This window comes from Myxocyprinus asiaticus, chromosome 27 (genome assembly GCF_019703515.2).
Source record: "Myxocyprinus asiaticus isolate MX2 ecotype Aquarium Trade chromosome 27, UBuf_Myxa_2, whole genome shotgun sequence".
Taxonomy (NCBI): Eukaryota; Metazoa; Chordata; class Actinopteri; order Cypriniformes; family Catostomidae; genus Myxocyprinus; species Myxocyprinus asiaticus.
In genome coordinates this window covers 33,658,155-33,670,995 of record NC_059370.1, presented here as the reverse complement: position 1 = coordinate 33,670,995, position 12,841 = coordinate 33,658,155, and the positions used below count along the sequence as shown (strand labels likewise).

Sequence of the window (12,841 nt, the reverse complement as noted above, 5' to 3'; positions counted from 1 at the left end):
ATAAAATGAATGAATGAATGAATGACTACATAGCTTAAATTAAGTTTTCAAAAACATTATTTGGCACTTCAATAATAAAACCATTTTGGGCACAATGTTAAGTTCTCTCTCTCCTCCTCTCCGTGTTTCTCATGTGTGACCTTAGATCCTATTCCTGTGGTATGCTAACTTTGCATGTCACCTCTCACCTCACTGTTGGTGTGCAGTCGGAGCCTTTCGAAGACCCTGAGGGTGCCCTAAAACTCTAATCATCCCCTTGCTGTGTTTCTTTCTCACTCCCTCTGTCTGTCTCTCTCTATTCTTTCTTCTGTTGACATAGACATGTTCTTTTAGCGGAAGCACTGGACAGCAAACCCAGTGCTGAGTGCTTGTGCTCTGCTGCTCCCCAGTCAAGCATTAACTGGAAATGAAAGTGTCATTTCTCTCAGATTTATTAGCAGTGTTAGGTGTAATGCATTACTAAGTAATTCATTACTGTAATTAAATTACTTTTTCATTGAAAAAAAATTAAAGGGATTACTCTTAAATAATTTAATTACAGTTACTTCTAATGTAACTGTGTTAAATACTGTATAGATTATAAAACAATTCTATATAAATCAATAGTGAATTTAAAATTGAAATTTAACATCTAATGTTAAAATATATGTTTTCTGGGGCCTGGGTAGCTCAGTGGTAAAAGACGCTGTCTACCACCCTGGAGCTTGCTAGTTCGAATCCCAGGGCATGCTGAGTGACTCCAGCCAGGTCTCCTAAGCAACAAAATTGACCCAGTTGCTAGGGAGGGTAGAGTCACATGGGGTAACCTCCTCGTGGTCGCTATAATGTGGTTCGTTCTCGGTGGGGCGTGTGGTGAGTTGAGCGTGGATGCTGCGGTGGATGGGAATTGGGCATTCCAAATTGGGTGAAAAAAGGAGAAAAATCCAAAAAGAATAATAAATAAATATATATATATGTTTTCAAATTTAATGCTGCCCCCTTAAATTCTTTGGCCTGTTCATGAATAATTTATTTGATTTTATATGATTTATTTGAAAGAATTAAAAGAACAATTTCATGTCTATCCTTGTATTTTTCATCTGGTCGAGATTGATAAGGGTTTTAGAAAGTAATTAGTAATAAGTAATGCAATTACTTTTCCGACATAGTAATTAGTACAGTAATCTAATTACGGTGTAGAAGATGTAATTAGTAGTTAGTAATTAATAACTTTTTTAGAGTAACTTACCCAACAGTTTATTAGTGGTTTATTAGCTCTGCAGTCCAGCTTCCTTTGAGTTTGTCTTCTCTGTCCAATTGCACCCTCGGTGTCCCTTGGGAAAGGGCAGACACTAGATGTTATTTTCATTTTAATGCTGGTCTCGCTTGTTATTCACTTGGCTGTTTACAATCAACAAATAACGTAATCCAATACCTCTGTTTGCTTTCAGTATAGTTACAGTATTTTCCTTTTATGTCTTTATGTACTCTAGATAAATAAGCAAATTTTTCCGTCTTTGCAGGCAATACATAATATTCCCATAGAAAGGAAATAATTGAGGTTTAGACAGTCATAGCTCTACAAACAACTGCAAAAAGCTTAAAGTTGAATGGACCTTGACCTTGACATTGTCAGCTGAGACTTGCTGTCTATTTGCAATGTGTAAACTCAAGTAACACAGCCCTGCTTAAAAATTTAACCATTCTTAGCTGGTTTGCTTGTCTTAGCTGGCCAAGCTGGTAAGTGCTCAAAAAACCTCTAAAACCAGACACCTGACCTGTCTGACCAGGATGGGGGAGCAGCTAAAACCATCAAAATAAACCAGCAATGACATAATACTGCAGAAACATATAGAAAACTATATTTATGTTTGATCACAGATGTGCAATCACTTCACAAAGAGGCGACAATGAAAACCATGTACTTTTTCTGTTTACCAGGGAAGTTCACCTGTATAGAGGCTCGTTTTCACCTGGAAAGACAGATGGGCTATTATCTGATCCAGATGTACATCCCCAGTCTCCTGATCGTCATTTTGTCTTGGGTGTCCTTCTGGATTAACATGGATGCTGCTCCTGCTCGTGTAGGCTTGGGCATTACTACTGTGCTGACCATGACCACCCAGAGCTCAGGATCAAGAGCCTCTCTTCCGAAGGTCAGTTGGGTCTCCAGCAATTTTCCTTCTTAATCAATTCCCTATAAAACACTTATCCCCATTGGAGGTATTTTTGAAGGTTCCATACTTTTGGTGCCTACAATTTGTCACATCTAGTTACACTATTTTTGAGGCAAAGCATTGATACACACTTTATAGCCAAAAGTATGTGAACACCAAAACACCATATTTATAAATGCTTGTTGAATGTTTAATTTCACAACCAAGGGCATACATAGTGAGGTGCTAACATTGTTGGAGCATGGCTGCAAGGATTTGCTCCCATTCAGACACAAGAACATCAGTAAGACATTTCTTTATGGCTATTTCTTCACCTGTTAGTAATGGATGCATATGTACGTATAATGGGTTCATTTAAAAATGTTGCAACAAACATTTATTGTATTTTATTGTATGTAATATTTTACAGTGGAAGTAACTAAATCACACAGACAAAATAACATTTATGTTATTAGTAAATAGAGTTAAGTTCACAACATTTAGTGCCAAAGGAATGTTTGAAATCCCTCATGAAAACTAAAGACAAAAAAAAAACAAAAAAAAACAAAAAAACACCACTGGCCACTCAAGGAGAATAATCAAGTCCTCACATTGCTCTTCATACCTATTTAGCCTACGGCACTAAGAAGGCCAGCATGGGGCCATGAAAGCTAATTCATTATTCATTAATCTTTGTGCATTGATAGCAATTTGTCATGATGATTTTCAATGACCTGCTATTATTTCCTCTTTATTTATTTAACTACAGCTTTTTTTCAGCTATGATTTCCATATCCCCTTGTGTGTGTGTGTGTGTGTGTGTGTGTGTGTGTGATTGTTGTCATAATTACTTTGAAGAATGTACAAAATCATGTCCATCATTTCCTAATCTCTTTGTACCTGCTTTGTGTAACCTTGAATGCCCTGTCTTTTGTGTATTGTGAAAAAGGATTTTACATTCTGATTTTACATTCTACATGCTGTGTTATAGATGAGATACAGTGTACACATGCATTATACAGACAGGAAATTGCTGTAGTCTGACAACCATGTTGATCCTTTATATGTACCATGACTTGGCAACTGTAGGCCAGAAACACACACACACACACTGTTCAGGTAAATATATTCAGGTTGTCATGTCTGACGTGGTCACACTAAAACCTTTGTCTCTCGAACATGGATTTATGTGATTAAAGAGGGTTGTATAATATATGTATGTCCTGGGAAATTATTCTCAGCTTGGGTGATCTGTATGAATCAGCCGCATTCCAATGATGTTCTGCTGGCACAATCGTCATCGCTCAAATATGCACCGTTGCAGCGTGCTGAAACTTCTTAAATTCCATTTGTCACGGTATGCACACTCAAACTGATTCAACATTAGGACTCAACAATAAAACTGGCCAGATTGTCGAGGTCAGCATAAGCACATTCCATGCATAGCTGATGGAACTGTCATGTGATCGATTGCTGATATCAGGCCACATTCCAATGATTTATTTATCATGTGCGTGTTTTATGCCTCGCAAATGAAATATTTGGTTTTCTGTGTTTTGAACATTGTTGTTTTGCACATTCTGTTAAATTCTGCTCATGTAATTGTCACTAAGGTTACATTATCTAGATCATTAACATTCATTAAGTAGAGGTAGATGAGGTTTTGTCAAAATTGCAAGAATGATTTGTGATAGTTTTGTAGTATTAGTTAGAATGGTTTGAAAAATATTAACAAATCATGTTTAAAACTGCCTTAATTGTCCAGTAATAAAATATATATGTAATAAATACTGTATATATATTTGAAATATATATTTAAATATATCTGACATCATCATAAAACATAGCTTATGATTGAATGAATGCATTTGTATTAATAAGTTTATAAAAATTGCTATTGTATATTGAAAACATAAATTGGTATATGTATATTTTTTTAAATAAAAATATTGTTTAAGGGGAAAACAACTACATGTACTTTTTAAAAATATGTAGATTTTTTTTTTATTGGCCAGTGACAAGGAAATTGATGTTGGCAGGAAAAGTACAAATCTGAACTACTAGCCCGCCTGGATCAGCAGAAAAAAATAATAATGATGCCCTATTGTTGAACGCTGAACACTCAACCCATTTCCTTGGATTGCTATCCCTCCTCTCTGTCCAGCCACATTCATCCCAAAAAACACTCAAAAAATTTGCTTTTTACTCTTGACAAGGCTCTATAGGCTCATAGATTTTGAGGCACCTGAGTATTTCGTCAGCACTGTCTCACCCCAGCGAGCTCTCATCATTTCAACAATGCTTTCTGAACCATGCACTCTCTGTAATGCCACCTAAACTCCATGACCACTTTGGCCACTGGCTTGTCAAATAAAGTGAGTCTCAGCCAAACAGTCAGGCCAGCAGCTGAACTCTTTTCCACGCCAAAGAGCAACTCTCAATGCATCTCCCTGAGCAAACTTCAGTTGCCTGTTTGAGTAGGGACCACTGTCTGTTGACGATCATTCTTTGAAAAAACTGTGGATAAAGACTTGGTAGTTGTACTACTATGCCTACATTCCTTAAAGTGACATTTTTTATTCATTAACACTTTGACCCTTATGTCAAACTGTGTAGAATAGTTCTTGTAGACACCTGGATTAAAAATGAAAGTGCTTCTTGGTTATTCTTCTTTATAATGAGCATATTTCATGACTTTCTCTACTGGAAAGTTTTGGGCACTTGAGCTTAGCGAATGACGCAGTGAGTGAAGTCTGAGCCAGGCAGTGAGTCAGAGTGGTGCTTGTTCTCAGCTACTCAATGCCAATCCTGTTGATTTTGCCTTCTTGCAGGTCTCCTATGTGAAAGCAATTGACATTTGGATGGCTGTGTGCCTACTCTTTGTCTTCTCTGCCCTGCTGGAGTATGCAGCTGTCAACTTCATCGCACGCCAACACAAGGAGCTGCTGCGCTTCCAGAGGAGGAGAAGACATCTTAAGGTGAACCACAAGTCCAACACAGTCCAACCATCTACAAGCCCAGTGAACACAGAGGCAAATTCAAGTTGTGCCACTTTTGCATGTATAATTAGCAAACACCTAAGTCTTATTCACTAACCACCGCAATCCAGTTTAACCAGGCGCTAAATGTACTGAAATAGCACTATGCAGTATTTAAATTTAGTCATTGTCATTCTTTTTAGTGCAAGCATCCTTTCCATGCACATTAGGGTTTTTGTGCCTAATTCACAGAATTCTAAAAAGGTATATTTGTCTTGTGCTTTTCACCTAACGCTATTATTGCCAACAGATTGCAGGCGATAATTGAAATTTTATTAAAATAGATGTTTGTATCAATTTTCTATTGATCACGGCAGCAGTAATTCATCAAATAATGATCAAAATGACATCATTTTGATCATACTGAGACTGAAACCAATATAATGTGAGTGAAGTTGAAACATGAATGCTCTATAAACTCATAGAGTAGTGCGAGTTGGCATGATGAGATCATTCAAGTGGCTCAGAAAGCTCAAAATAAATCCTGAATCCCACTGTTGTAATCCTCCGTCCACATCTGGGCAGCATGTAAAAGGTGCAGTGAGATTAGTCTCTAGTTCCCTCAGCTCTATCCAGGTAAATCCGCAAAGACAGACTACACAGCCCTTGCTGTTAGCAGTCCACCATTAAGCCACCAAGGGAAAATTCAACAAACTGCAAATCCAGCTGTTTGGCATGAATGTCCCAGACTCCCATGCTATATGTGACCAGCCAAGAGTGAACATGGTAAATGATTACAGATAGGCCAATAATTGGTTTGACCCATATTTTTCAACAATATTCACACTTTTCTACTTAATCAGTTATCAATTCTTTAACAATGATTCTACAGATAGATGGAATCATTTGGTGTGTCTTTAAAGAACAGCATCCAACACCAGTATTACACCACTTTGCATTCAACAGGAAACATAAGTATTCACTGGTAAAGTAACATACTTAATTTATTATATGCATGAATTCACTCAATATTTTTATTTTGAATGTAAACTGTGCATTCTCAAGTTAGAAATGCATTGGATTTTAACATCGACAGTTCGACATAAAATAAATTTGTGAGTATTTACACTGCAAAAAATTTCATTTTTTTTTAAATTAATGATAATAATATAATGACATTAATAGTAATAATAATAATAATAATAATTTATTATTATTATGTCTTTATTGTTTTAGTGTAATGATTATTTAGTTATTATTGTGTTGAAAAGAAGAAATCATACAATCATTAAAAATCTGTTCTGCAAATCAGTTATCGGCCACTTAAACATAAAAATATTTGTTAACGGTATTGGTCATAAAAGAACAGCAGTGTTGATATACAGTGTGTGTATATGGAGTGTTCTCCATTTCAGGAGATGCAGCCCAGCAGTAGGTCTGCTGCTTTTTCATTATCACTCCCAGTTTAATGAAGCTCCCTGGCCACAGTGATCCATGGCTGGGATGCAGCCCTCCATTCTGCCTCACTGGGGCCATCACTCAGTGCCTGCTCTCTGCACTGCAGCCCGGAGCTGTCACCTCCCTGCACTACACAATAAAACAACTCCCCAGCATTACCACAGGAGCTTATCAACCACCTCCTTATGCCTGCTATAGGCAGCAGGTGTCTGAGTGTAGAATGAGGATTCCCCCTGCTCATCAATGAGATCTGTGTTCAGCAGTAGTGGGACTGACCCCAGAGGAAGGTTGTTTAAACACTGTGGAGACAACCATCCTGAAAAGACTGAATAAGTGAGATGTTCATTAATCTGGAATAAGGGAATGTGCAGAAATACATTTTCTTGAAACTGATAAAAACAAAGTATAGCTCTTCAGAAGCGTGGCCTGCTGGGTAGTGCACATGCTCCAATGTGTTGATAATATACATATATACACTATATATGCACAGTATACAGTATACTGTATGCATATATTTATATATAATTATATATATATATATATATATATATATATATATATATATATATATATATATATATATATATAATACAAGTATTTAAAAAATACATATTATAATTTTTTTTTAAATTATACAAATAAATCAAAAATAATTACTGTTTTAAGTCAAGTCATCAGCCAAACAGATATTCCTGCCCCCAAACTCATGCTATTAGTTTATTAGCCAATGTTTCTGTCAGTCTGGATGGGATGCTCATAGAGTGATGTTTTGATAGCAACTTACAAATGGCTCACTTATATGACTGCAGACATTTTCACATTTAAAAAAGATAAGCAAATAAGCATGTTTACATAAACATACTCTAATTTAGCTCTCATCCTTTAATGTGATCCACTTTGAAAGTATTTTGAGTCCAGACTACCAGAGTGTCCTCCATACGATTCCATATCGTAGAAGAGTTTTATTAACTGGGACCATGTGAAACAGTACGACCTCTGGACTGCAGTTGTCTTTGCTTTGCCTAACAATGACAAGAGCATATTAGTGAGTTACAGATTGATGGGGAGTAATTACCTCATTATGGCTAATTGTGATGCAGGGAGGGATAGCTCACAGGGAAGTGTCCCCTCTATCTGCTTTCAGTTCTGAGCTGTGCAGCTGCCATCTATAAGCAAGGAAGATATGAGGGGTATTATCTATGTAAATAAGCATGAGGAGATAAGTAAGCCACTGTCACACTCCTTAGGCTGCCTGTACTTAGCCTTTAGGTTGGGTGAACTCGAATGGGGTGATAAAGGTGCAGAATGGGGCTGGTTTTGGTTTGCATGTTATTCACTTTGGTGCAACCTGAATTAAAGTGGAGCTTACTTTGCTGGAGTGCTTATTAGAGGCAGAGGTGTTGAGTGGGCTTGGCACTGGACTATAGTGTGGTCCAAAATATTTTGCAATCTTGTGTGGAGTGTAATCAGTTTGATGCCTTGTTGTGTGCTTTGTTGTTGCCTATATAGGTGAGTGTTGCTCATTAGTGGTGCTTGCTAAGGAAAGCATGGCTATTATTAGTGCTCATTCTTAGGGGTAGGGATTTGTAAAAAATTAGGGCTGTCGATTTAACATGTTAATTCAGTGCAATCAATTATGTAACAAAACAAAACACTTTTGTAATTATGTCCTTGGGCCATAAAATAGAATATTCCTACCATCAAAGCAATTCAAGCTTGAAGCACCACCTGTTTTCAGCAGGGGGCAGTTACCGAAAATCCAGCTGCAAAGACAACAAACCAAACTCAGGCTTGCTTAACACTTGCAATAGCACAACATGAGAATGTGTCACATTTAAACACAGCTGGATGGAGCACAATTCTGAATGCAGGGATCTGGAGAAGTTTCAAACTACTTACAACCTAAAAACACGTTGTTTATGATGCCACTCTCCAAAAGTGTCCATCTGACGCATATGTACATTGATGCAACCATAGAAAAGCTTTTATAATAACTCTTTATCAAAGAGATTGACGAATTCAGTTGAAAAATGGATTGATGTGAACTATAGGCCATTGATTGGCTTGTGTGCAATAATGTGAAAAACAATATATTGCATTCTGAGACCACTTTTTGTATTGTCTTTTCAAAGCTTTACTTTTCTGCTCTCGTCACAATAATGTAATGCATTTAATTTTTTTTTTTGTATAATATACTGTATATTTTATTTATAATTATTTAAATATTGTTATTTATAATTGTTTAATCATTGTATATTAAATTATTGTTATTTGGGGGCCCTTCTCTGCAAATATTTATATATGTGATTAATTTGATTAATTAATCAGCATATCATGTAGTTAATTCGATAAAAAAAAAAATAAATAAATAAATAAATAAATAAAACTATTTAATCGATTGGCCGCCCTAGTAATAACCCTTATCCCTAAGTATTAAACTTCTGCATATTACTCATCCCATTCAGTTTGTGCTCCAGACATAAATTATACCTCAAATCATGTGGCTTGTTGAGAAAAGGTGCTATTACTTTTTTAAGTGATTTGATTTGACTTATAATTTTTTGCCTGGTAGATGATAAAACGGGCCAAAAAAAAAAAAAAATACAAATAATAATAATACCATAGATTTACATTGATGAAAGCTGCCATCCATAAAATTGCTGATCCTTTAGGAAAATTAAGCAGACAACTTCCCCAATGTCATATTTTCTCCAGTCTTAGATGTTTGCACCTGCAAATTGGAAACCTGCATCACAATGGTAATTCTCTTTTTTTCCTTCTCTAGTTTGTATTTAAACAGGTACTGGAAATTCCATGTGAAATATCTATCTGCACTAAAATGTAATTAACCCTTCTGATTATTTTGGTTCTATTTTCATTCACATGTATAATCAAGTCCGTCTCCTGAGCGATCACACTTACCTTTTTTGCTTGGCGGATGATAAACGGGCGAAAAAATCAAATATAGACTAACACTGAAGAAAGGACCCGAGCCATATCTAGGAACCAGAAATTCAGAGAGAATATGAAACAGGTATGGGTGAGTAAGCAAAAACCTAGCAACCACCCAGAACAACCTGATAACTACATAGCACCACTTCTCACAATCTCTTAGAACACCCTAACAACTAGAGTTGGGGTACTCGAGTTCGGACTCGGACTCGAGTCTGAGTCACGAGTCCAATTTTAATGGACTTGGACTTGTCACGGACTCGGATGCATTTTTACTCTGACTTAACTCAGACTCGAGCCTTTGGGATTCGGGATTTTTTTCAGAGTCCAGCCGAGACCATGGCATTTGATTTGTGATGTAATGAACAAAATAAAAATAAAAAAATAATTAAAACAGAGATAAATGGACACGTAGACGTAGCCAGAGATTGTTTCACCGTTTTGAGCAAACACACCTGCAGAGAGGCACACCCGAATGTTACTACGGAGACTGCTGTATAACATCGATTACCGAGGTGGCTGGCACGATAAATACATAAAGATGGGTATGTAGCCAATGTACTAGAAACTACAAGACAGTTTCGCACGGCACGGGACCTGACAACTGCTAAAATCGCACGCAGCGTTTGTGCAGCCAAGACGGTGCTCGCATCACGGTTTCGTCGTGGTTAAGAACTTGATTAAGTCAAGTTACCCACATCATGTCTCTCACAGTTTACATATAAAAATAGAAATTCAGAAAAATATTATTAATATTGGGCTATTAAGTCTTTTTAGGCGTAATGTATTCACACATGTAGGCAATTGTAGTCTCTTGTGGTCCACACAGTGTTGTCAAATTAAACTGGTCCTTGAGGAATTACCTGTAACTTTTTAAATAGATAAACAGCACCTATTTATTGTTTTTCTATTTTAAAAGCATTGGCGAGCTGCTTAAAATATGTTCTTTTACAGTGTTTTCCACAATAAAATGCACAACGAAATATGAAGTTATTTTGGGCAGCAAAATGTTTTGATTAGAATTTAATTATAGATTGGGTGACCAGACATCCTGGTTTATTACACAGGCAGTCCCGGTTTTTGGTAGGGTCACTGATTTTTTCTTCTTAAATTAAATCTCCTCATTGTCTTCTCACTATTGTCTCTGGTATCGTTTGCAGAGAAGAAAATAAATTTTGTTGCGTCGCACGTTGATTTGACAATACATTCATTCCAGTCTTCAGCAAATCACCGAAATGTGTCTGGTTACCATGGCAATGACGTCATGCACTTAGCGTTCGCACTCTATGTCGTCCTGTCAGTCAGCGCAAATGCCCAAAATAATGCAAAAATGCATTTTCAACAATGAGCTGAAAGAAGCCAATCCATGTCTTCGCACAAAATGTGAAAATTTAAGCGGGGTGTTTTCTGAATGTTCATTTCCCCGCAAGCACGAAGGGAAATCAGACAAGTGTCACATTCAGAGAGCTAAACTGCACTTTTTACATAGTACAAGCACTTAAAGGAATATTCCGGGTTCAATACAAGTTGAGCTCAATCGAAAGCATTTGTGGCATGATGTTGATTAACACAAAAATTCATTTCGACTCGTCCCTCTTTTTCTTTAAAAAAAGCAGAAATCTGGGTTACAGTGAGGCACTTAAAATGGAAGTGAATAGGGGCATATTTTTTAATGTTAAAATACTCACTGTTTCAAAAGTATAACCACAAGACATAAAGGATATGAGTGTAAACATGATTTTAGTGTGATAAAATCACTTACTAACTTTTTCTGTGTAAAGTTATTGCCAAATTTACAACTTCTTTGCCATGACGATGTAATGTCAACAAACCATAAAACGACTGTAAAAATGACTATTTAAACAAATTTCAGCTCAAATAATACATGAGTTTTAACAGAAAATTAATACAAGTGCTTTTATAAAATTATAAGCTTCACATTTCTTTAAACCTTCAAAAAATTGGCCACATTCACTTCCATTGTAAGTGCCTCACTGTAACCTCGATTTTTGCTTTTTTTAAAGAGCAAAGAGAGACGAGTCTAAATAATTTTTGTGATAATCAATATTATGCCACAAATGCTGTTGATTGACCTTAACTTGAATTAAACGGAATATTCTTTTAAATGTTGAGATATGGGGATTGTATTTTGAATTTTAGGTTCCAATGTTGTGAATTTTGTGTTAAAATGTGTACCAGACATGACAAGTCTACTCATAATAACACATGCAATATGAAATTATATGGACAGAATATGCTACGTGGAATTTGTAAATTTAAAAATCTAAAATGTGGTTAAACAGTGAAAAACAAAACATAAAATAAAATATACATTTTGTAAAAATCCAAATAACTTTACAGATCTTTATTGTAAAGTGTTTAAACAATGTTTTCCATGCTTGTTCAATGAACCATAAACAATTAATGAACATGCACCTGTGGAATGGTCGTTAAGACACTAACAGCTTACAGACGGTAGGCAATTAAGGTCACAGTTATAAAAACTTAGGACACTAAAGCGACCTTTCTACTGACTCTGAAAAACACCAAAAGAAAGATGCCCAGGGTCCCTGCTCATCTGCATGAACATGTCTTAGGCATGCTGCATGGAGGCATGAGGACTGCAGATGTGGCCAGGGCAATAAATTGCAATGTCCGTACTGTGAGACACCTAAGACAGCGCTACAGGGAGACAGGAAGGACAGCTGATCGTCCTCGCAATTGCAGACCACGTGTAACAACGCCTGCACAGGATCAGTACATCCGAATATCACACCTGCGGGACAGGTACAGGATGGCAACAACAACTGCCCGAGTTACACCAGGAACGCACAATCCCTCCATCAGTGCTCCGACTGTCCGCAATAGGCTGAGAGAGGCTGGACTGAGGGCTTGTAGGCCTGTTGTAAGGCAGGTCCTTACCAGACATCACCGGCAACAACGTCACCTATGGGCACAAACCCACCTTCACTGGACCAGACAGGACTGGCAAAAAGTGCTCTTCACTTGGCCAGCGAAGAGCCCTGATCTCAATCCCATTGAGCACGTCTGGGACCTGTTGGATCTGAGGGTGAGGGCTTGGCCATTCCCCCCAGAAATGTTCGGGAACTTACAAGTGCCTTGGTGGAAGAGTGGGGTAACATCTCACAGCAAGAACAGGCAAATCTGGTGCAGTCCATGAGGAGGAGATGCACTGCAGTACTTAATGCAGCTAGTGGCCACACCAGATACTGACTGTTACTTTTGATTTTGACCCCCAATTTGTTCAGGGACACATTATGTGTATGTGTCCATCAATTGTCCGAAGTATCAAAAGCT

At 37.1% G+C, this 12,841-nt stretch overlaps 1 protein-coding gene across 2 annotated transcripts in view; it reads left to right on the top strand.

The window, feature by feature from the left end:
* LOC127417997 (glycine receptor subunit alphaZ1-like) overlaps positions 1-12,841 on the top strand; it is a 58,338-nt gene that overhangs the window by 34,282 nt on the left and 11,215 nt on the right. For both annotated transcript variants that reach the window (XM_051658302.1, XM_051658301.1), the window contains 2 exons: positions 1,921-2,135; positions 4,967-5,113. In XM_051658302.1, coding sequence (XP_051514262.1) covers positions 1,921-2,135; positions 4,967-5,113 — 362 coding nt within the window. The remainder of the gene's footprint in view (positions 1-1,920; positions 2,136-4,966; positions 5,114-12,841) is intronic.